This window comes from Mustelus asterias, chromosome 3 (genome assembly GCF_964213995.1).
Source record: "Mustelus asterias chromosome 3, sMusAst1.hap1.1, whole genome shotgun sequence".
Classification (NCBI taxonomy): domain Eukaryota; kingdom Metazoa; phylum Chordata; class Chondrichthyes; order Carcharhiniformes; family Triakidae; genus Mustelus; species Mustelus asterias.
The window spans coordinates 89,818,182-89,843,008 of NC_135803.1; the positions used below are offsets into that span (position 1 = coordinate 89,818,182).

General features: G+C 42.5%; 1 protein-coding gene across 1 annotated transcript in view; it reads right to left on the reverse strand.

Moving 5' to 3' along the window:
• Positions 1-3,487: 3,487 nt before the first annotated feature.
• Positions 3,488-24,827, reverse strand: part of tmem115 (transmembrane protein 115) — a 42,020-nt gene continuing 20,680 nt past the window's right edge. The window contains exon 2 of the mRNA XM_078209318.1: positions 3,488-6,567. Within this exon, the coding sequence (XP_078065444.1) occupies positions 6,375-6,567 (193 nt within the window). The 3' untranslated portion in view covers positions 3,488-6,374. The remainder of the gene's footprint in view (positions 6,568-24,827) is intronic.

The window sequence follows — 24,827 nt, forward strand, 5'->3', positions numbered from 1 at the left end:
GAAGATACTTTGGTGAGTTATTGAAATGCAATTTTTAGGTAACACTTGCTGTTGCTACGGTACACCGACAGTGTTGGGAGTGAATGGTTAAGTTGATGGATGGAGTGCCAATCAAGTGGGTTAATTTTTCCTGGTGCGGAGCTTCTCGAGTTTTGTTGGAGCTGCAGACAAGTAGAGAGTATTCCATCAGACTATTGATTTGTGTCTTGGTGAATAGGCTTTGGGATGCTAAGGGTACAAGTTATTTGCTGCAGAGTTCCCAGCTTCTGATCTACTTTTGTAAGCCATAATATTTCTGTGCTAGTCCAATTAAATTTCTGTTTGATGAACCGCATAATGTTAATCGTGGGAGATTCAATGATAGCAATGTAGTTAAGTGTCAAGGGTAGATGGTTAGGTTCTCTCTTGTTGGGGATGGTCATTGCCTGGCACTTGTGTAGCATGACTGTTACATGTAATCTGAATATTGTCCACATAGGTATATACCACTCATTATTTCAAGAGCTGAAAATGGAACTGAACACTGCAATTATCAGCAACCATTCCTACTTCTAATCTTACAATTGGAGGAAAGGGCACAGATGAAATAGCTGTTGGATCTTGAGCAATGCATTGAGGAACTCCAGCAGTAATAACCTATAGTGGAGATGATTGTCCTCTCACAACCATTTCCTTTGGTGCTAGTTATAACTCCCGATTAGAAATATCCTGAACTGGACACATTTGATCTGATCCAGTGGTTATAGGATCTCTTGGCTGTCTATAACATCCACATAGTCTTGTGCTGTAGCTTTACCAATTTGACATCTCCATTTTAGATATGCCTCGTGCTACTCCTGCACGCCACTTTGAACCAGTGTTGTTCCCTGACTTGATGGTAATGGTAGTGAGCAATATGTTAGGCCATGAGGTTAGATTATAGTGAAGTATGAACTGCTGCGGCCGATGATTCACAGCTCCACATAGACACCTGGTCTGGAGTTGCTCGATTTATTCTAAGTCCATCCCGCTTAGCATTGTAGTAGTGTCATGTAACATGATGTGAAGATGTGACTTGGCTTGAGGACTGTGTGGATAGCACTCCTGCTGATACTTACAATAGACAATTGCATTTCCAATTTAAGATTGCGGAGGATGAGGTAAAGTGGGTTTTCCCCTTACATTCTCTCACCACCTCCCACAGGTCCTGTCTGGCAGAATGTCCTTCACAACACAGCAAAATCAATTAGTGGTGCTACCAAGCTACACATGGTGATGGATAATTAATTCTCCCACCCAGAATGCATTTGTGCCATTGCTACCCTCAGTGCTTCTTCCAACTGGTGTTCAACATGGAAAGACACCAATATATCAGCTGACGAAAGGTAGTAAACAGCAATCAGCAGAATGCTTCATTGTCTATACTTGACTCGACGCAAGGAAACCTATTGGAATCCACAGTGAATATTGAGGACACCCAGGATTACTACTTCTCATCTATATATTACTGCATCACCACCTTTAGTGGATTTATCCTACCAATAGAACAGTGATGAAGAAGTCTGGATATTGGCTGCAAGGTATGATTCAGTGAATACGACACTGCATTGCTGTCACTTGACTAGTCTGTGGGACAACTCCTAATTTTAACACAAGTTCCCAGATGTTAGTGAGAAGAACTTTACAGCACCAACTGGGCTACGAGTCTCTTTGTCACGTCCAGTGCCTTGGTCAGTGCCCAATGGTGCAGCTGGTTTGATTCTCATTCAACATTTTTGCAGCAGTTTGATAACAATCAAGTAGCCATTAGGCCATTTCTGTTGGTCTGAAATCACACATAAGACAGATTTCCTTCGCAAAAGGACCCGAGTGAATGAGATTGAGTTTTATGACAATTCAGACATTTCATGGTCACCATTGGAGGCTAGTTTTTTATGCCATAGTGGGATTTGAATTTATATCTCCAAGGCTTTAGTCCAGGCCTCAACTCACACTACGCTAATGCCCACTGTGCAATGGTTTTCATAAAACCTTCCCAAGATACTCCTGCCCTCCACCTTTTTAAGGAGAAAATTCTGACATACTTTTGGGACTTACCCCAACCCCAAGCAACACAGTGGTATTGATCCACTTGAGAATCCCATATAAATAATTATAATGGTACACTTGTGGGGATTCCCTTTCCATTTTCAGAAAGGCAGTGTTAATTACCCAGGAGAGGTTTCGTTAGCATACAACATGCTAATCAACTGAAACATCCTTAAACCTGATGCCTTGATGCATCTTTGAAAATCTATGCTATTTAAACAGCTGTTTCCTGCTCTGATACTATCATATGCACAATCACTAGCGATTGACTAAATGTGATAAGATTATTCCATACACAAGTCCAATCCAGGATGATGATGAGCTGTCAAGTAGTCTATTATGGGGCTCGACAAATGAAAAACACCTAGAAGGTAGATCTACAGAATGTAGTCTCTTCAAAAGCCAGTCTTTCAGAGGGAGCATCCTGCATTATTATCAATGTAAGAAGTTTAACAACACCAGGTTAAAGTCCAACAGGTTTATTTGGTAGCAAAAGCCACACAAGCTTTCGGAGCTGCAAGCCCCTTCTTCAGGTGAGTGGGAATTCTGTTCACAAACAGAGCATATAAAGACACAAACTCAATTTACATGAATAATGGTTGGAATGCGAATACTTACAACTAATCAAGTCTTTAAGAAACAAAACAGCATGAGTGGAGAGAGCATCAAGACAGGCTAAAAAGATGTGTATTGTCAACCGGGATATTGGGTTCATGTCCCACTATTTGTAACCCCCAGAGTTTCACTGGCTGTCTTGTCTGGAGACAATACACATCTTTTTAGCTTGTCTTGATGCTCTCTCCACTCATGCTGTTTTGTTTCTTAAAGACTTGATTAGTTGTAAGTATTCGCATTCCAACCATTATTCATGTAAATTGAGTTTGTGTCTTTATATACTCTGTTTGTGAACAGAATTCCCACTCACCTGAAGAAGGGGCTTGCAGCTCCGAAAGCTTGTGTGGCTTCTGCTACCAAATAAACCTGTTGGACTTTAACCTGGTGTTGTTAAACTTCTTACTGTGTTTACCCCAGTCCAACGCCGGCATCTCCACATCATAATTATCAATGATGAAGTAATAACAGACAGTTCCCAGAGCATACTGTAACTGCTGCAACATCATTTTTTTTGCTCCCAAATGTCCCTCAGGCCGAAGAGTGTGCCCAAAGGTTTTCTTGAACAATGCGGGTTAACAAAAATCTATTTTTTTGGACTGAACGGGTCATGCCACTTGAAATACACCTCACCAGTGACAAAGGGAAGGAGAGTTTGGCAAGAACATAAGAAATTTAGGAACCGAATAAGCATCAGGAAGGCTTGGAATAGCTAACTGAAATATCAAAGCAGAATTTTCCCTATATAAACGTAAAAGGAGAATTTCAAGCTCCTCCAATACAGCAATAGTCGACTTAATTCTTATGAAACTAGACAACTGGCACATTTATTCACTTGCTATCCAGTTTAACCTTTCCTTTCTTTGGAAAGAGAAAACCTGGGCTGACAGGCAAATATATGAGTCAAAAGAGTGGACGAAATTTTCTATAATAAAAAAAATCAATGGGTAATGTGCAGGCACAAAGTTGTAAAAATGAAATGTCAAACTTCAGTGTACAATTTGATTAGCGAGTCATGAATTATAAAGCACCGCCTTTTTAGGACAGCCAGGGTCAGGAAATGAATATTGGTCTCATCCACAAATGAATGTGGGATAACATTCCAAACCAAACATTTTCTGTTTTGATCTCCTCTTTCCGTGACATCTTCCCACCTCATATTTTGGCTGTCAAAGCTATACAGCCAATAGGTATAATAATAAATCAAATTAAGGTACAGAGCTGCATCTATATAAAGATGAAGCTCATTCAAGAAAAGCTCCTGAGGTAGATCAGCTGCCCCAATCCAGGATGCTGACAAAAGAAATACCTCCTCTCACATTCACTCCTCTGCTATCATATCCACACGTGATAGAATTCTGAATTCAAAATACTTTTCCAGTTACTTTTCTGCGTTAAAACAACTTTGTTGATGTACTTGAGGTATGGTTGCCTTTTTAAAAAATCATTTGTGGGATAAGACCAGTATTTATTTCCCAACCCTAGTTGACCTGAGAAGGTGTAGCTGTTTCACACAATGGAGTGACCTGCTAGCTTACTTCAGAAAGCAAATAAGTGTCGATCGGAGGAACAGGACTGAGCTCACTTATGGGCTAGAAAAGATAAAGATGGTTCATTTTCTTCCCCAGAAGACATTAGTGAACCAACCCAACAACTTCACTGTGTCACTTTTACTGATTAATTTGCCAGATTAAACAAAAATCTGAATTCAAATCCCCAAATTGCCTTGGTGGGATTTGAGCTCATGTTTCCTGGATTATTGGTCAAATAAGAATCATACTCCATGATTTACAAGCACAAGACAAAGACAATAAAAAAAAAGCCCCGGTTGATTCATTCAGCTGAAACAAATGTTTTTGGGGTTATGAGAAGTGAACACATGAGACTGCAAAGTTTATTGGACTGACCTGCGCAACTATGATACAGAGAGATATATGAAAAGAAACCTACAATTTAAGTGAAGCCCAGTAAAAGAGATTAGTCTATTGGTAAATGCTACTCTGGTAAAGTATACAGCACAGCATTAAGACAATGACACTTCACCCACAGAAAATCAAAATAACATTAAATCACTTAGATGAGACTAATACTTGCTTTCTTTAAAAAATAATTTTACATTAACATATCTTGCACATTTAAATGCATTAAAAATGATAGCCACTTCCTTGTTATATGTTTGCCATAATGATTATCAAACTCAGACAAAATTAGAATGGTGTTTGTACAGAAGAGATATGCCAAATGCTGGCTATGTTCAGTACTGACATTAATCACCTTGTAAAAAGTATTGATTGGAAAGAACAGGAGAGAGTTTTGCATACACATTTAAATGGGACTCTCAAAAACACGAAGAGGTTTGTTGTACTGACTTCGGGTTGAGTAACCCTATCAAATTATAGATGTATTATAGAAATGTGTCCGATTGCTGTTTCAGTTTGCTACTTGAGTCAAGTGTTTGAACAAGCCCTGGCTTGGGCAGAAACTCCATGGGCTGGTCCTTGTATAAAAGGACAGAAATAAGAAACTGGGCTTTCTCAGATCTTTATATTTCACAAAAGAGAACAAGTCAAGAAGCTTATTAGGTTAGTGGTCGTTTAAAGCGATTGTTTTCAAAAACCTTCACTGTCCCTTTTACAATTACAGAGGATACCATATTCCCAATTCAGTTCACTCCAAATATACCTGTAGCCTTTACAGCTTTCATGCAGAAAGTTCAGAATCAGCACCAATAGTTTGTCAGCCTTTTGAGAAGGCAATCTTCCAAACCTGTCCAATGCTGAGGTGAAGTGGGAGGCGGGGCAAAGCTCTGCTCTCTCTCCTGAAAATCTCTAATCAGATTGAAGCAATTTTACTGAGACATCATACTATCCACACTTTTGGCTGAAGGATAAAAGTGATAACGGGACAAGAAGCTCAACAAGGGAGCAAGAAGGGGAAAGCTATGGAGCATCAAATTACTCAACATGATCAAATTTTGGATTGTCTACCCTTACGATCATATGTAACCTGGAATGTTATTAATCTTTCAGACACATGATGGCAGGAGCTTGGCGGAAAAAAATTCAAGAAGCAAATTCATTAAAATAAGAATGCGACAAGCTCAGACACAATAACTTGGATCTCCAGGGTTAGAAAACTACTGCCATAGGAACTCAGTGATGCGTGTTTTCAATATCCCACAGATGGCATGGTCTAGCAATGTGGACTATTACTTTTTGGCACTTTCTCTGAAAAGGATGACTTGGGAGCCATGGTGTATTTTCAGACTGTTTCTTTTGATTTGATCTCAGTGGCAGCAATATCTCCCTCTTGCCCACCTGTCTTTACTACATTTCAATTATGCTAGTTATTTGCTCTATTCAGAAAAGGACACTTCAAAAGACCGTAAATTAATGAATTTTCAGAACTAACCGCAAAAATTGCATCTAATTCATCATCAGTTCAAATGCCACCTCTAATAGTTATAGCCACCAGCTAGAGTTAAAGAAACATTAAATCCCGCTGAAGCCAGGCTATGAGCACCACAGTTGCACAGGCCTTTATAATCTTGTTTTTCACTGCTGCACTTATTTTCCATACAGATTGAAGGTGCTGCAGTTAGAGTTTGAAGTACTGATGCACATTGGTAGTATCTGTGCAGCAGTAAAGCCAATTTCACTCCCATTTAATTGGACAATTTATCAATTGATGCTCTCTTAAGATCCTGATGAAAGACCTTGGAATGCAATGTGTTCTGCTGCTCCAGAATCATCTCCATCGCTCCTGCTGCTCTCGGGAAGTAAAGGCATATCAGACATATCTTCTTTGTCATCTTCATCCATACTGGGCCAAGCTACTTGATCTTCAACTCGTTTCAGCCTCTCATTCAGAGCTTTCAATGCCAATTGTCTGGGGGCAAAAAGCAGATGAAAAAGCATGTTGATTATTTAGAGTGCAAATCGGTTTGAACATTCACCACATACTAAATAATCAAAATGTTTCTAATCCAATAAATTAGAATAATAACAGATCCAGATACGACCGATCCTCATTGATAAGTGGCTGCTATGTTCTTACCTGTACAGTTCACTGTTCACTCCTTCAACAATGACAAAGTTGAATTTGAAGCCAATCCTAGAAAAGCCTACACAAAAAATATTTTAGGAAAGGCAGCGCAAATAGAAAACATGTTTTACAGTAGCAGAAACCCCGGTAAGCCCTACAAAGGTAGAATTGGGGATGTCCAGCACCCATTACAAACTTGGGACCATTACTATCCAAATTACCCAACATTAAAGTTAGCAAAAGCTGAAAATGCTGGAAAATTTCAGCACATCTGACAGTATCTGTGGAGAAAGAACAGAGCTAATGTTTTGCATCCAGACTCGAAACATTATATCTATTGTTTCTCCACAGGTGCCATCAAATCATTTTCTGCTTTGGTTTCAGATCCTAGCATCTGCAATCATTTGCTTTTATTAAAGCTAGCTGGGACAATCCTGCTGTGCTGATTTTTTTAACGCAGCGAGCCGGATTATTTCAGCAGGGCCGGATTAGTGTGGACCATGCTGGATGTGTAGCCCCGAGCACATCTCCCAGCATCGTCAGCTTTGCGCCGGAAATAGGCGCGGAGCTGCATTTGGTATTCAAGAAGTCGTTTAGATTTATTTTCAATATAATCAGCGGGACCTGGGACTGAAGTCCGGGGGTGGGGGGGGGGCGGGGGGAATCCGCAGATCGGGGGGGCCAGCAATCGGGATTGAGAGAGCTGGCATTGCGGGGATCGCGGGGCTGGCTAGTCATCGGAAGGCCAGCAGGCAGGGGCCACTGCGCATGTGCTGATCTCGATACTGACAGATTGGCGCATGCACAGTGCTATGCTGCCAGCCTCCTGGGCAGGAATAGGTCTCACTCACTGGTTTCTAACGTGATTTACACTGATGCACTCAGCAGTGCACAAGCGTGGGAGATTCTTCTCTGAACTCGCACTGAAAAAAACAGTGCGATTTAGACCAGTTTTCATGCAAATACAACACTTAGAATTTCTTTTGGGAGAATCGCCCCCAGCATCTTTACATTCATCCATTTGGATTCCTGATCATGCCTACATATTCACCCTTGTTCTTTGGTCAGATGCACCAAATAAATCAAGCAGCCAATCTTCATTAGGAATTGTACTCCATTTCCTGGATGAATACTCTGTCACCAGTTTTCCACAAAGGGGAAAGTTTTCTTTGGAGTGAAGAAATAGTTCTCTCAAATCTGCTTCTGCATTCTAGTCCATCTCACAGTGATGACGTGATCCAGGCACTCTTTGCGGGCTACAAGAATCCTACACAAAATATCTGATTATTACAACCCAGTCCCTAAGCAGAAGCAGCTGAGTATGATCAATATTTCTGCACCAAATTTGTGGGAAGTTGAACATTTGAATTTGGCATGGAAAGAGATACATTTCTCAGGCCAGAGCTGAGTTTTTATTTTGCATTTGGGAAGGTGACGCCTGACCTGCAAATGTTCGATGCCGACAACTGGCATTTGAAGTGGGACAAGTTTTCCACTTGTCAGTATGGCCATCCTCACCTTGATCAATATAATAAGTCACCAAGAACGGAACATTTATCCACTTCTGGCATCCTGAAGTCAGGATTGAAGAGGATATATGCAACAACTCCACCAATGGTCCAATCCTGACATGGGTCTGTTAGCTCAATGAGAGGAGCACTGAATCCCACAACACACATCAGGCAGCTTAGTTTCAAACTCTCGGCCAGAGTCTTGTGTTTGAATGCTGCTAAGGTTCACAAAGCCCCTCATTCCTTGTGAAATTGATAAAATGAAAACCATCTATTAAGATGAGGTTTTAAAAAACCCAGAAGAGACAACACATGACACTTGTCACGTCATGGTTACAGTTTTAGGTGAAAATAGGAAGCAGCAATCAATCCAAACAACATTCACACCGCTGTCAAAAACTGTGTCCTAATCTCTACGTTCTTGTGCTCATTTTAAATTTTAATATTGGATACTGAGAAACTGTCCCAAACTAAATTTCATACAGGGCCATACAAATCATTGGTGAAAAGAAACTTTCATAGAACATAGAACAGCACAGTACAGGCCCTTCGGCCCTCAATGTTGTGCCGAGCTTTGTCCGAAACCAAGATCAAGTTATCACACTCCCTATCATTCTGGTGTGCTCCATGTGCCTATCCAATAACCGCTTGAAAGTTCCTAAAGTGTCCGACTCCACTATCACAGCAGGCAGTCCATTCCACACCCCAACCACTCTCTGAGTAAAGAACCTACCTCGGACATCCCTCCTATATCTCCCACCATGAACCTTATAGTTATGCACCCTAGTAACAGCTACATCCACCCAAGGAAATAGTCTCTGAACGTCCACTCTATCTAGCCCCCTCATCATCTTATAAATCTCTATTAAGTCGCCTCTCATCCTCCTCCGGTCTAAAGAGAAAAGCCCTAGCTCCCTCAACCTTTCCTCATAAGACCTACCCTCCAAACTAGGCAGCATCCTGGTAAATCTCCTCTGCACTCTCTCCAATGCTTCCATATCTTTCTTATAGTGAGGTGACCAGAACTGCACACAATATTCCAAATGTGGTCTCACCAAGGTACTGTACAGTTGCAGCATTACCCCATGGCTCTTAAACTCAAACCCCCTGTTAATAAACGCTAACACACTATAGCAGTGGTTCCCAAAGGATGTGGCGCGCCACACTGGTGCGGCAAGAGAGGATGGCAAGTGTGGCGGGAAGATTCAAGGACAATCAAAGAAACATTTATACATGGTTTAAACAAGCATTGTTTTATACTTTCTGGATGTCTTATGATCATATTATAAAGTAGTTGCGTTCTATGTTATGAATCAAGCACTGCTAGGAGTTTTTTTTGTTTTTGAATGTATTTATCATCAATAAAAAATTTGGTGTGGCGCGAGCAAATTTTTATTCCAAAAGTGCAGCCCAGTGAAAAAAGTTTGGGAACCACTGCACTATAGGCTTTCTTCACAGCTCTATCCACTTGAGTGGCAACCTTCAGAGATCTGTGGATATGAACCCCAAGATCTCTCTGTTCCTCCACATTCCTCAGAACCCTGCCGTTGACCCTGTAATCTGCATTCAAATTTGTTCTACCAAAATGAATCACCTTGCACTTATCAGGGTTAAACTCCATCTGCCATTTTTCGGCCCAGCTCTGCATCCTATCAATGTCTCTTTGCAGCCTACAACAGCCCTCCACCTCATCCACTACTCCACCAATCTTGGTGTCATCAGCAAATTTACTGACCCACCCTTCAGCCTCCTCCTCCAAGTCATTGATAAAAATCACAAATAGCAGAGGACCTAGCACTGATCCCTGTGGTACACCGCTGGTAACTGGTCTCCAGTCTGAAAATTTTCCATCCACCACCACCCTCTGTCTTCTATGAGATACAGTAAGAGTTTTAACAACACCAGGTTAAAGTCCAACAGGTTTATTTGGTAGCAAATGCCATTCGCTTTCGGAGCGCTGCTCCTTCATCAGATGGAGTGGAAATGTACTCTCAAACAGGGCACAGAGCCACTTCTATGAGATAGCCGGTTACTTATTCAATTGGCCAAATTTTCCTCTATCCCACACCTCCTTACTTTCTTCATGAGCCGACCATGGGGAACCTTATCAAACGTCTTACTAAAATCCATGTATACGACACCAACTGCTCTACCTTCATCATCACCATTGGTCTAGACTGACCTAAAGTTAAGGTGAAAGGTGACAATGTGCTAAATCAAATAAGCATTCAGAATATCCTAGATATCGGAGACACATAGAATTCACAAGCCCAACTGGTTGTGGGGAGTATTCCATCTTGATCTTGACTTCTATCTGGTAAGTACTTATAGAAAATCCAGCCTCTGCTCTTGTAATCATAGCAGTTCTGTGCTGGATCCAGTTTAGTTTCTGGTCAATAGTGATCTCCAAGATGATGATGATAGAGGACTCTCAGCCATGGGCAATGATGGTCATTGTCTGACACTTGCGTACAAATGCTATTTACTATTTAGCAGTCCAAGCCCGGATATGACCTGCGTTTGGGAAAGTTCTTCATTATGTAAGAAATTGTGTAAGGAATTGAACAATTCGCACTCATCAGCAACAACTACATTTCTGACCTTATGATAGAGAGAAAGTCTTTGACAAAGCAGCTGAAGATGATTAGGCCCAATGAAAGCCAAATCCAGGAACATTTTTTTAAAAAAGAGTCGTCGATATATGGAACTGAAATCCAGATCTAATGAAGATGAAATTCCTTGGATCATTTATAACAATTGGATGTTACTGTGGGGGTGATTTAGGAACTGGTTAGATAAGTGAAGAAAGATTGGCTGAATTGTCTTCTCGATCTTGCATGTGTGCCCATAATTGTCCTTTCCTGTTGGCGTGTTTATATATCCCTCCCCTTGTGCTTGCTGTTTTAAGTCCTACACTCTAGAAATGTGGTGCTGTTAGTGGGGGGTGGGCTCAGTTCTGTAATGTAAAATATTAAACTTGAGGAATTGAACAAAAAAATCTAGGCTGATACTTCAGTACAATGGAGCTGCATTATCAGAGGTGCCGCCTTTCAGTTGAGGCATTAAATAAAATAAGGCTGATGGTTAAGCTGATATTGGATCACAGTCTGAGACCTGTTCTGGCAAACATACACTCCAAAAGCCCAGAGTCTGCCAACAAACACAAAAACTGGCATTCCTCTGCTCAATTGTGAATGGATTTGTAACCCAGCTAAGTAGGTGCATGGCTAACTGACCCAAAGCAAAAGAAGTGTAAGAAATGGGAGCAGGAGTAGGCCATAGGACTTGAGCTGTTCTGCTATTTAATAAGATTATGGTTGATCCGTGGTCTTAATTCCATTTTCCTGCACAATCCCCATAATCCTAGATTCTGACTCCCAAAGTCCAGCAATCTCGGCCTTCAATATATGCCGCAACTGAACATCCACGGCCCTTGGGGCAAAATTCCAAAGCTTCACAACACTCAGTGAAAAAGTTTCTCATCTCAATCTGAAATAGCCATCTCCTTATTCAGGAGTGTGCCTCAGTGTCCTTGACTCTCCAGCCAGATAAAACAGCCTCTCAGCATCTAGACTGTCAAGTCCTCTCAAAATCTTATGTTTCAATGAAATCGCTCTCATTCTTCCAAACTCCAGAATATAGGTCCACTCTACTCAATCTCTCTTCCTAGGACAACCCAGTCATCCCAGGAATCAATCTGCTGAACCTTTGGTGCTCAAGGCCAGTATATCCTTTCTTAGACACAGAGACCAAAACTGGACAGAGTATTCCAGGTTTGGTCTCACTAAAGCCTTGTACTCCAATTCTTACTCTTGTACTCCAACCCACATATCACTTGCCTTCCTCACTGCTTATTTTACACATATGCTAACTTTGCGTTTCTCATACAAGGTGCCTAAATTTCTTCGAACACCATTTAATTTCTTCAGCATTTAAAAATGGTCTGATTTCCTATTTTTCCTACCAAAGTGACTAACTTCACATTTCCTCACATTATACCTCTGCCACTTTGTTGCCCAGTCACAACCTGTCTACAGACATTATGGACTTTACCTCCTCCTCACAGCTAACTTTCCCACTCAGCTTTGCATTGTCACAAAGTTGGATACATTACACTTAGTCTCTTCATACAAGTCATTAACACAGGTTGTAAATGGCTGAAGCTCCATCACTAAACCTTATGGCATGCCAATAACATCCTGCCAACCTGAAAATGCCCTGTGTATTCACTCTTTGTTTTTTAACTAATCCTCTATCCATGCTAATCCCATTTACCTTCTGCAACAATCTATTATATGGTGAAACTTAATAAAGTGCTCTGGTCCACTGGGGCAGGAAAGCAGGAGTATAGATCCCATTCTAGGTTGCCCAGTTCAATTTTTCTTGGTGTCTTAGATGAGCATGCTGCCACTAAGGCAGAGTCAGAAGAAAGAACAAAGAACAATACAGCATAGGAACAGGCCCTTCGGCCCGCCAAGCCTGCACCGACCATGTGTTCCTAACTAGACCATCCATTTGTATCCCTCTCTTCCCAGTCTGTTCATGTGGCTATCTAGATAAGTCTTAAATAATCCTAGCGTGTCTGCCTCAACCACCTTGCTTGGTAGTGCATTCCAGGCCCCCACCACCCTCCGTGTAAAATACATCCCCCGCATATCTGTATTGAACCTCGCCCCCCTTACCTTGAACCTGTGACCCCTTGTGTTTATCATTTCTGACCTGGGAAAAAGCTTCCAGCTGTTCACCCTATCTATGCCCTTCATAATTTTATAAACTTCTATTAGGTCGCCCCTCAACCTCCGTCTTTCCAGGGAGAACAACCCTAGTTTACTCAATCTCACTTCATAGCTAATACCCTCCATACCAGGCAACATCCTGGTAAATCTTTTCTGCACTCTCTCCAAAGCCTCAACGTCCTTCTGGTAGTGTGGTGACCAGAACTGGACGCAGTATTCCAGATGTGGCCTAACCAACGTCCTATATAACTGCAACATCATATGCCAACTTTTATACTCTATGCCCCGTCCAATAAAGGCAAGCATGACATATGCCTTCTTCACCACCTTTTCCACCTGTGCTGCCACCTTTAAGGATCTGTGGACTTGCACACCCAGATCCCTGTGTCTATACTCCTGATGGTTCTGCCATTTATCCGCCCAATTTTCCAGCCTATCTATATCCTGCTGTATTCTCTGACAACGTTCATCTCGATCCGCAACTCAAGCAATCTTTGTGTCGTCCGCAAACTTACTAAATCAGACCAGCTACATCTTCCTCCAAATCATTTATATATATCACAAACAGCAGAGGTCCCAGTACAGAGCCCTGCGGAACACCACTAGTCTCAGACCTCCAATCAGAAAAAGACCCCTCCACTGCTACCCTCTGTCTTCCATGGCCAAGCCAGTTCTGTACCCATCTAGCCAGTTCACCTTTGATCCTGTGAGATTTAACCTTTTGCACCAGCCTGCCATGAGGGACCTTGTCAAATGCTTTACTAAAATCCATGTCGACAACATCCACGGCCCTTCCCTCGTCAATCATTTTTGTCACCTCCTCAAAAAACCCAACCAAATTTGAGAGGTATGACCTCCCTCGTACAAAACCATGTTGTCTATCGCTAATGAGACTATTGAGTTCTAAATGTGTATAGATCCTATCTCTAAGAATCTTCTCCAACAATTTCCCTACCACGAACGTCAAGCTCACTGGCCTATAATTACCCGGGTTATCCTTGCTACCCTTCTTAAATAACGGGACCACATTTGCTATTCTCCAATCCTCTGGGACCTCACCTGTGTCCAATGAAGAAACAAAGATTTCTGTTAGAGGCCCAGCAATTTCATCTCTTGTTTCTCTCAGTAATCTAGGACAGATGCCATCTGGCCCTGGGGATTTGTCTACGTTAATGCTTCCTAAAACACCTAACACTTCCTCCCTTGTAATTGCGATTTGTTCTAATGGGTCTACACATCCCTCTGAGACACTACCAATCAACGTGTCCCTCTCCTTTGTGAATACTGATACAAAGTATTCATTTAGGATCTCACCTACTTCCTCGGTTCTAAGCATAGTTCCCCTCCTTTGTTCTTGAGAGGTCCGACTCTTTCTCTGACAACCCTCTTGTTCCTAACATATGTATAAAATGCCTTGGGATTCTCCTTAATCCTGTCTGCCAAAGACATTTGGTGACCCCTTTTTGCCCTTCTAACTCCCTGTTTGAGTTATTTTCTACTTTCTCTGTATTCCTCCAGTGCTGCATTTGTTTTTAGCTGCCTGGATCTTATGTATGCCTCTTTTTTCTTTTTGATTAGACCCACAATTTCCCTGGTTATCCACGGCTCTCGAATCCTACTTTTCCTGTCCTTCCTTTTTACAGGCACAAGCCTGTCCTGCACTCCTATCAACTGCTCCTTAAAAGACTCCCACATGTCAGATGTGGATTTACTCTCGAACAGCCTCTCCCAATCAACAGCCACCAAATCCTGCCTAATCCAGCTGTAATTAGCCTTCCCCCAATTCAGCACCTTACCCATAGGACAACATTCATCCTTTTCCATGACTATCTGAAAGTTTACAGAATTGTGGTCACTGTTCGCCACATGTTCCCCCACTGAAACTTTGATGACCTGACCGGGCTCATTCCCCAGTACTAGGTCCAGTATAGCCCCCTCTCTAGTTGGACTATCAACATATTGCTCCAAAGAACCTTCCTGGGCACATTGTACAAATTCCTTCCCATCACCGGTCCCCCAGCCCTAAGGGATTGCCAGTCTATATGAGGGAAATTAAAGTCTCCCACTACAACAACCCTATTTTTTCTACACCTGTCCAGAATCTCCTTACATATCTGTTCTTCAACTTCCTGTGGGCTGTTGGGAGGCCTGTATAGTGTCTGCGCCTTTCCTGTTTCTGAGCTCTCCCCACAGTGTCTCCTTGCATTGAAGCAGATGCACTCCAGACCTCCAGGCCCACTGAGTTCATCCTCCCCCAGATTGCTCTTCCTCTTAGTTGGCCTTGTCTTGGCCCCATGCTCGTCCCCAGTCTCGACGCTTGTTGACCTATTGTTCTGATCCCCACCCCCCTGCCACATTAGTTTAAACTCACCCGAACTAAGAAGGTTGTAGGTTCATGCCCAGTTCCAGAGACTCGAGGATATAGAATCATAGAAACCCTACTGTACAGAAGGAGGCCATTTGGCCCATCGAGCCTGCACCGACAGCGTTCCCACCCAGGTCCTATCCCCCATAACCTGCTAATCCCCCTGACAAAAGGGGGCAATTTAACCTGGCCAATCAACCTAACCCACACATCTTCAGACTGTGGAAGGAAAGGGCCTGGGTGGGGTTATGGGGATAGGGCCTGGGTGGGATTGCGGTCGGTTCAATGGGCCAAATGGCCTCCTTCTGCACTGCAGGATTCTATGATACCGGAGCACCTGGAGGAAACCCACGCAGACATGGGGAGAATGTGCAAACTCCACACAAACAGAGGCTGGAATCGAACCTGGGTCCCTGGCACTGAGGCAGCAGTGCTAACCACTGTGCCACCATGTTATGAAAGGTATCATACAAATTTAAGTACTCCTTTAACAGTATACACTGACTTGTCATACAGTAGTAAAGGTACAAAATCAAACTGGGGAAATATGACTCAGTTAGGTACACAAGAACTGAAAAATATTAGTGGATCTTCTTAACTCTTTGGAACCTACACATGTATTTAGGCAGAAATATATTGATACTATGTTTTGATTAGAACTATTGAAATCTGCTCATGATAGAAACATGCATCTGTTGCAATGTTCCATCTCCTGCATTAGAACAGAATTATCCAAAATGCTCATAGCTCCCAAATGCAGCCAAAAGGAGCCTTCGAACATCAAGCTCAAGAGTGAGAATTAAGTCATAAAATGCAGCAATTCTGTCTCATTTTAACTCCAAGACATTCTCTAATATAGTCACACACAAAAAAGGAAATCTGCTAGAATCTTACTTCAAATTTCATACAAGTGTTATCAGTCCCTGTCTATAAAGCGTGAGGGAGAGAAGCCAACCTACTTTGAACATAGACTAATTTGTTCAAAATGTAGGTATGACTGGCAATAATTCAAATCCAGGAAGGGCCTCTTTGGAATATTTAAACAGTTATAAACTACAATCTTCAGCATTTCTGTCCAAGAAGTTGTTTTCTCAGAATTGTTACAACACAAAAGGAAGCCATTTGGCCCATCGTGACTGCACCAGCTCTCCAAACGAGCATTCTGACATAGTGCCATTCCTCTGCGGTTTTCGCATACTCCTGCACCTTGTTTCTAGTCAGTCATCTGATGCCCTCTTGAATGCCTCAATTGAATCTGCCTCCACCACACTTCCAGGCGCATAACACTAAAGCACATGGAATTGGGGGTAGTCTATTCAGATAGGAAACTGGTTGGAAGACAGGAAACAAACAGTAGGGGTCTTTTTCCAAATGGGAGGCAGTGCTAGTGGGGTACCGCAGGGATCAGTGCTGGGACCCCAGCTTTTCACTATATATATTAATGATTTAGATGAAGGAATTAAATGCAATATCCCCAAATTTGCAGATGTTACAAAGCTGGGTGGAGGGCGAACTGTGAGGAGGATGCAGAGATGCTTCAGTGTTATTTGGATAAATGAATAGCAGATGTAGTATAATTTGAATAAATGTGAAGTTATCCACTTTGATAGCAAAAATGGGAAGGCAGATTACTATCTGAATGGCCATAAATTAGGAGAGGGGAATGTGCAATGAGAGCTGGGTGACCTCATACATCAGTCACTAAGATAAGGGGCGGCACGGTAGCACAGTGGTTAGCACTGCTGCTTCACAGCTCCAGGGACCTGGGTTCGATTCCCGGCTTGGGTCACTGTCTGTGTGGAGTTTGCACATTCTCCTCGTGTTTGCGTGGGTTTCCTCTGGGTGCTCCGGTTTCCTCCCACAGTCCAAAAGATGTGCGGGTTAGGTTGATTGGCTATGCTAAAATTGCCCGAGTGTTATGAGATGCATAGGTTAGAGGGATTAGCAGGTAAAATGTGTAGGGATATGGGGGTAGGGCCTGGGTGGGATTGTGGTCGGTGCAGACTCGATGGGCCAGTTGGCCTCTTTCTGCACTGTAGGGTTTCTATGATTTCTATGATAAGCATGCAGGTGCAGCAGGCAGTAAAAAAGGCAAATGGTATGTTGGCCTTCATAGCGAGAAGATTCGAATACAGGAGCAGAGATGTCTTGCTGCGATTATACAGGGCCACACCTAGAATAGTATGTGCAATTTTGGTCTCTTTATTAGAGGAAGGATGTTCTTGCTCTCGAGGTAGTGCACAAGGTTTACCAGATTGGTAAGTATAGAAGGTAGTGCAGAAGGTTTACCAGATTGAACAAAGAAGAAAGAAAATTACACTACAGGAACAGGCCCTTCGGCCCTCCAAGCCTGCACCGACCATGCTGCCTGACTTAACTAAAACCTCCTACGCTTCCGGGGACCATATCCCTCTATTCCCATCTCATTCATGTACTTGTCAAGACGCCCCTTAAAAGTCACTACCGTATCCGCTTCCACTACCTCCCCCGGCAACGAGTTCCAGGCACCCACCACTCTGTAAAAAATCTGCCTCGTACATCTCTTTTAAAACTTGCCCCTCGCACCTTAAACCTATGCCCCCTAGTAATTGACTCTTCCACCCTGGGAAAAAGCTTCTGACTATCCACTCTGTCCATGCCTCTCATAATCTTGTAGACTTCTATCAGGTCTCCCCTCAACCTCCGTCGCTCCAGTGAGAACAAACCAAGTTTCTCCAACCTCCCCTCATAACTAATGCCCTCCATACCAGGCAACATCGTGGTAATTCTTTTCTGCACCCTCTCCAAAGCCTCCACATCCTTCTGGTAGTGAGACGACCAGAATTGAACACTGTATTCCAAGTGCTGCCTAACTAAGGTTCTATAAAGCGTCAACATGACTTGCCAATTTTTAAACTCAATACCCCGGCCGATGAAGGCAAGCATGCCATATGCCTTCTTGACTACCTTCTCCACCTGCATTGCCACTTTCAGTGATCCGTGTTCCTCTACACTCATATCCCTTTGCCTATCAATACTCCTAAGGGTTCTGCCATTTACTGTATATTTCCTATCTGTATTAGACCTTCCAAAATGCATTACCTCACATTTGTCCAGATTGATTCCCGGAATGGCAGGACTGACATATGAGGAGAGATGTCAGTTAGGATTGTACTCGCTGGAGTTCAGAAGAATGAGGAGGGATCTCATAGAAACCTGTAAAATTCTAACAGGACTGGACAGGGTAGATGCAAGAAGGCTGTCCCCGATGATGGGGGTGTCCTGAACCAGGGTCACAGTCTGAGGATACAGAGTATTCAGTTTAGGACAGAGATGAGGAGAAATTTCTTCACCCAGAGAGTGGTCAGCCTGTGGAATTCACTACCACAGAAAGTAGTTAAAATCAAAACATTGTATGTTTCCAAGAAGCAGTTAGATATAGCACTTGGGGTAAAGGGAATCAAAGGATATGGGGGGGGGGGGGGGGGGGAGAGGCGGGATCAGGCTCTTGAGCTGGATGATCAGCCATGTGCTGATGAATGGCACAGCAGGCTTGAAGGGCTGAATGGCCTCCTCCTGCTCCTGTTTTCTATAGAGCATTACAGACCCAAACCACTGGTGTGAAAATATTTTTTTCTCGCATCACATTGGCTTCTTTTGCAAATCACTTTAAATCTGTACCCTCTTGTTCTTGATCCAAGCAGGAACAGCTCCTTCCTGTCTACTCTGTTCAGCCCCCTCATGATTTTGAGCATTTCTGTCAAATCTCTTTTCAGCCTTCTTCTCTCCAAGGTGAACAGTCCCAACTTCTCCAATCTATCCTCATAACTGAAGTTTCTCATCCCTGGAACCATTCTTTTCTCTACTCCCACAAAAAAAACTTTCACATCCCTCCTAAACTGTGGCACCCAGAACTGGAGGCCAAACCAATGTTTTCACATAACCATTATTTTATACTGTCTCTTCACATTCTTCCTATCAAAATTAACCACTTAACCCTTCTCTGCATTAAATTTCACCTGCCACATGCCCACCCATCTCACCAAGTTGTCCATGTCCGTTTGAAGTTGTACATTATCCTCCTCACAGTTCACAATGCTTCCCAGTCTCTTCATCATCTGCAAATGTTGAAACTGTGCCCTGTGCACCAAGGTCTAAGTCATTGATACATATCAAGAAGAGGGTTCCTAACACTGATTTCTGGGAAACTCCACTATGAACCTTCTTCCAGTCCAATAAACCATTCACCTTTTACACAGTCAATTTTGTATCTACGTTGCTACTGTTTCTTTTATTCCACGAACTCTAATTTTTCTCGCAAGTCTTTTGCGCAGCACTTTATCAAATACAAAGTCCATGTACACCATGTTAACCTTCATTGATCCACCATTACCCCATCAAAAAAACTAAAGCCAGTTTGTTTAGCATGGCTTACCTCAATCTAATCAATGCTGGCTTTCCTTAATTTACCCACATTTTCCTAAGTGACAATGATCTATTGTTTCCAGAAGCTTCCTCACCACCAAGGTATGTATTTGTTGGGCTTATCTTTACATCCTTTTATGAACATTTGCAATTCTCCATTCCTCTGGCATCATTCCGGAGTCTAAGCAAGATTGGAAAATTATGACTAGTGCCTCTGCAGTTTCCACTCATCCCTCAGTATCCTTGGAAATATCTTATCTGGTCCTGGGGTTTGATCTACTTTAAGTACAGACAGCCTAGTTAATACCTCAGCATTAATTTTAAACACTTCAAGTATCTAAATTACCTCTTCTTTCACCATGACCTGGGTAGAATCTTCATCCTTGGTAAAGGCAATACATTTAATACCTTTGCCATGCCCCTGCCTCAATGCACAAATCCGCTTTTGGCCCCCAATCTGCCCTACTCCTCCCATCACCCTTTTTACTATTTATATGCATTTATTACTCATCCCTAATTGCCCCTGAACTGAGTGACTTGCTAGGCCATATTGCTGTGGGCCTGGAGTCACACGTAGGCCAGACCAGGTAAGGATGATAGATTTCCTTCCCTAAAGGACTTTAGTTCAGATGGTTTTCTTTCGACAAGATCATCATTTGACATTTAATTTCAGATTTTAAAAATTGAATTCAAAGTTCACCAACTACTGTGACCTGACCTGACCCTGGATTACTAGTCCAGTGTCAATACTCAATACTATGCCACTGCCTCCCCAATGATCTGTGTACTTGAACCCTCGAATCTCTTTGAACCTTCACTTTCTATTCTATCATTTAAAAAGTACCCTGTTTTATGCTTTTTTAGGTCCAAAGTAGATGACCTCGCACTTGCCTATATTGAAATCCATTTGCTACAGTTTTGCCCATTCACTTACAATATCTCTTTACAATTTTATGCTTGCATATAAACTGATTACAATGCTGCCCCTCTTTGTGCTTTTGACAAATTAGGAAATATGATTGTCTAACCATCATCTAAATATTTAATAAATTGTTGAGGCTCTACCACACATCCTTGTGGAATACTAGTCCCGCCCTGTTCAACTTTCCTACTCTCTGGCTCCTGTCACTGTCTATTTCCTAACCAGATCAATAATTTGCCTTCAATTCCATCAGCTTTAACTTCAATCTATAAACTCTACCCTCTCCACCTTTAGTTATCTCTCCAAAAAAATGTAATCAGCTTTGTCAGGCACAATCTACCCTGGTTCTTTGTGATCAATTGAAAATGTTCTTGGTGTTCAGTCACCTTAAAGCTGTAGCAATTTCCCAATAGGTTTGGCTGGTCTGGTCTACAATTTTATGGTTTCCTCTCTAACTTTTCAATCTAAAGGAATAATTCCAAATCAGAAAAACATTGGAAAATTACTGTGAGGGCATTCGCAATATTCTCACCTATCTCTTTTAAAACCCAGGATGAAAGCTGTCTTGCCCTGAGGATTTGTTATTCTTTAGAGTCAATAATTTATTCGTTACTGTTCTCTTGCATAATTAATCTTGTTTAAGTCCCTGATTTAACAATAGCTTCCTTAGGATATCTGGCATGCTGACATCCTCTTCCACTGTAAATACTGAAAATTATTTAGCATTGTCACCATTTCATCATCATTGACAATGTCATTATATCACATTTCTTCTGACTGCCCTCTTTTTCCTAACGTAATTGTGGAGTTTTCGGGTTGTTTTGCAAGTTTATTTTCATATTTATTTATTTTTTGATTTTATCATCTACTTTTCCATCTTTTGCTATTCTGTGTAGCTTTCCTATTCAGTGTTATCTTTCACATTTTTATATGCATTTGCTTTTCTTCTTTGTTGCATCTTCTGGCGGCACGGTAGCACAGTGGTTAGCACTACTGCTTCACAGCTCCAGGGTCCCGGGTTCGATTCCCGGCTCGGGTCACTGTCTGTGTGGAGTTTGCACATTCTCCTCGTGTCTGCGTGGGTTTCCTCCGGGTGCTCTGGTTTCCTCCCACAGTCCAAAGATGTGCGGGTTAGGTTGATTGGCCAGGTTAAAAATTGCCCCTTAGAGTCCTGAGATGCGTAGGTTAGCGGGATTAGCGGGTAAATATGTGGGGGTAGGGTGGGATTGTGGTCAGTACAGACTCGATGGGCCGAATGGCCTCCTTCTGCACTGTAGGGTTTCTATGATTTCTATGATTATATCTTTTGTCTAAGATTGTCTTTTTTGGCAAATAGAACTCTTGCAGTTTAGGGGTATGAAATGATCCTGTATCCATTAAAACTAATATTTTACACGTTTTCTATTTCTCTCTGTAATTAGCAGACCATGTTCGCTCTATTGCTTTAGTTAAAATAGTTCAACATGATTTGCTTTGATTGCTGGACATGTTAAGTGGCTTCTAAGTAGCTCTGCAACCTGCAGGCCTTTTCCAATCCCATTCTTTGTTATTCTGAAATGATTCATGCATTCCTCGTTGAATAGCTGAGAACATCATTGCTTTCTACTTTGCTTCATACATTTAATTTCCCCAAGTCTCAGTTCACTGAATCACGATTCTAGTTGCTTTCCTTGTGCTAGTTTTGCTTCTCATTGCACACATGCTTGTGGAAAACTAGTGGGCGTTAAAGCTCATTCAGGAAAAAAGTTAACAAATCCACATGATGTACTGATTTTAAAAAAAATTGCTTCCAATGTTAAAAGTCCACCATATCCTATTTCCTGATTCTGGTGTTGTGATGGAGAGGGAGGAGGGAAGAGATTGAAGAGTTTGGTCGGTTGAGCACCTAGCAGACAGCAAACGTTGACTGGTTTATTGTCCAAGAATGTGAGTGCGTGCAATCAGAAAACCGCTTCAGATAAGGAAGCAGTAACTGAGTCTTGGGCAGAATTCAGCTTTCCAGTCCCATCAGTCCCTTTCAAGACAATCCCCAACTACTGCTTGATTTCAAAAGCTTTGATCCTTTGAAAAAGACTTGTTTGCAAAGCTTTTGCACAATTCTTGGACGTCAGTGAAGCTGCTTCAGGCACATACAGGTTCATACATGCTGTCAGAGCAGCACTTCAATTCACATTGTCAAACCACATTATTCCAGCATCTTCTAATTCCTTGGAGCATCTTCGCCTATTCTGCACTCATGAGCACCTCCCCCGTAAACACTTACCCTGCTCCACACCTGTGAGCACCTCCCTGTCCCACACCCATGGGTACCTCCCTCGGCTCCACACCCATGAACACCTCCCCCGTGAATATTTACCCTGCTCCACACCCGTGAGCACCTTCCCCCGAGAAGAGCCCGAGAGGAGGACACTGGGACAGAGTGAGCAAGCAGAAAGAGGAACCGGAGGCAGTAACCCGAAGTAGAAGAGAAGGTGAAAAGTATGTCCTGCAGTCAGCATCTTAGTGTAGTCTGGGAATCTGCTGATTGCTAGGTAGGAATTGGTGAATATCTATTCATTTGATAGTATAGTAAGAATACAGACAAGGACTTGTTACAGAGTCAGTATCTGGAGAAGAAGGTCTTTCTTGTTTTTAATATTCTCAAACTTGGACATAGTAAGGGGGAGGTTGATTTAAGTGCAAGTCACAGTAGAACAGTTTGGCTACGTGGAATGCTCCTTCTGTGCTATGTGGGTGACTTGACTACATTTTAAAACTCAGAAGGCATGCTAGGTTAGCTAAAGATTGACTGCACTCCTAAAGGGTACACAGTAGGCAAAACAAGTCCTGAAGCTGCAAGACTTGTTTGCCAGACAGAGACAGCATGCGATAAGGGCTGAGATATATTGTGGATTTTAGTGTGTGTTTGTGCAGTTTGTTTTCAAGATTCAGTTCAGTGTGATCAGTCCAGGGGCTGACAATATAATCCAGTCTCTTCAAGTTTGCTTTGCTTTTTCTCTACTTCTGTCATGATTTAATTTTAAGTTCTGTTCAATAAAATAAATTAATTTAAAAATCCATACCAGTGCTGTTCCCTCGTCTGTTCAAAAGAATTGACCTAACAGTGGGAAACAAGGGACACTTCTAGTGTCCAGGAAGTGTCTCCAGTTGTTGCAACTGGAAATCCATGTATCAGAGCTGGAGCCACTCTGGAACATCCCGAGACTGAGATTTTTGTGGCTAGCACGTTTAGACAGGTGGTCACGCCCCACGCTAAGTCTGCTTAGGCAGAAAGCGAATGGGTGGTTCCTGACACTGTAGAGACGGGAAGGTAATGCAGGAGTCCCCTGGGACCATGCCCCTCTCAGGTAGGTATGCTGCTTTGGATACTGTTGGGGGTAATGATTGCTCTGGGGAATGCATTGAAAGCTAAGCCCGTGACACCACGGGTGGCTCAACTGTGCAGGCAAGGAAGAAAAAGAGGGATAGGGCGATAGTGATAGGAGATTCAATTGTAAGGGGAACAGATAGGTGTTTCCGTGGCCACAAAAATGATTCTAAGCTGTTATGTTCCCTCCCTGGTGATAGGGTCCAGGATGTCACAGAGTGGCTGCAGAACATTTTAGAGGGGGAAGGTGAAGAGTCAGGGATAGTGGTATACATTTGTACCAACGACATGGGTCAAAGAAGGATGAGGTCCTGAAAGCTGAATACAAGGACTAAGGTGATAAATTAAGAAGCAGGACCTCTGAGGTAGTAATCTCAGGATTACTCTCAATGCCATGCACTAGCAAGAGCAGAAATAGGAAGATAGGTAAAATGAATGTGTGGCTAGAGGGGTGGTGTGGGAGGGTGGTTTCAGATTCCTGAGGCATTGGGACAGGTTCTGGGGAAAGTGGGACCTGTCCAAACTGGTTGGGTTACACCCCAACAGGAATGGGATCAATATCCTCGTCAGAGTGTTTGTTGGTGCTTTTGGAGGGGCTTTGAACTATTATGGCAGGGGGTGGGTACTTGAGCAGGGAATTAGAAGAGATGGAAACTGGGTTGAAAACAAAAGGCTGAAAAAGTGAAAGCAAAAGAGGAAGGTATGGGATTAAAAGGCAAAAAAACAAAGAGAGGAGCTATTGTCCCTAGATATGGGCTTAGTATAAGGAAAGGGATCGAAAAACAAAATTAAGAGCTCT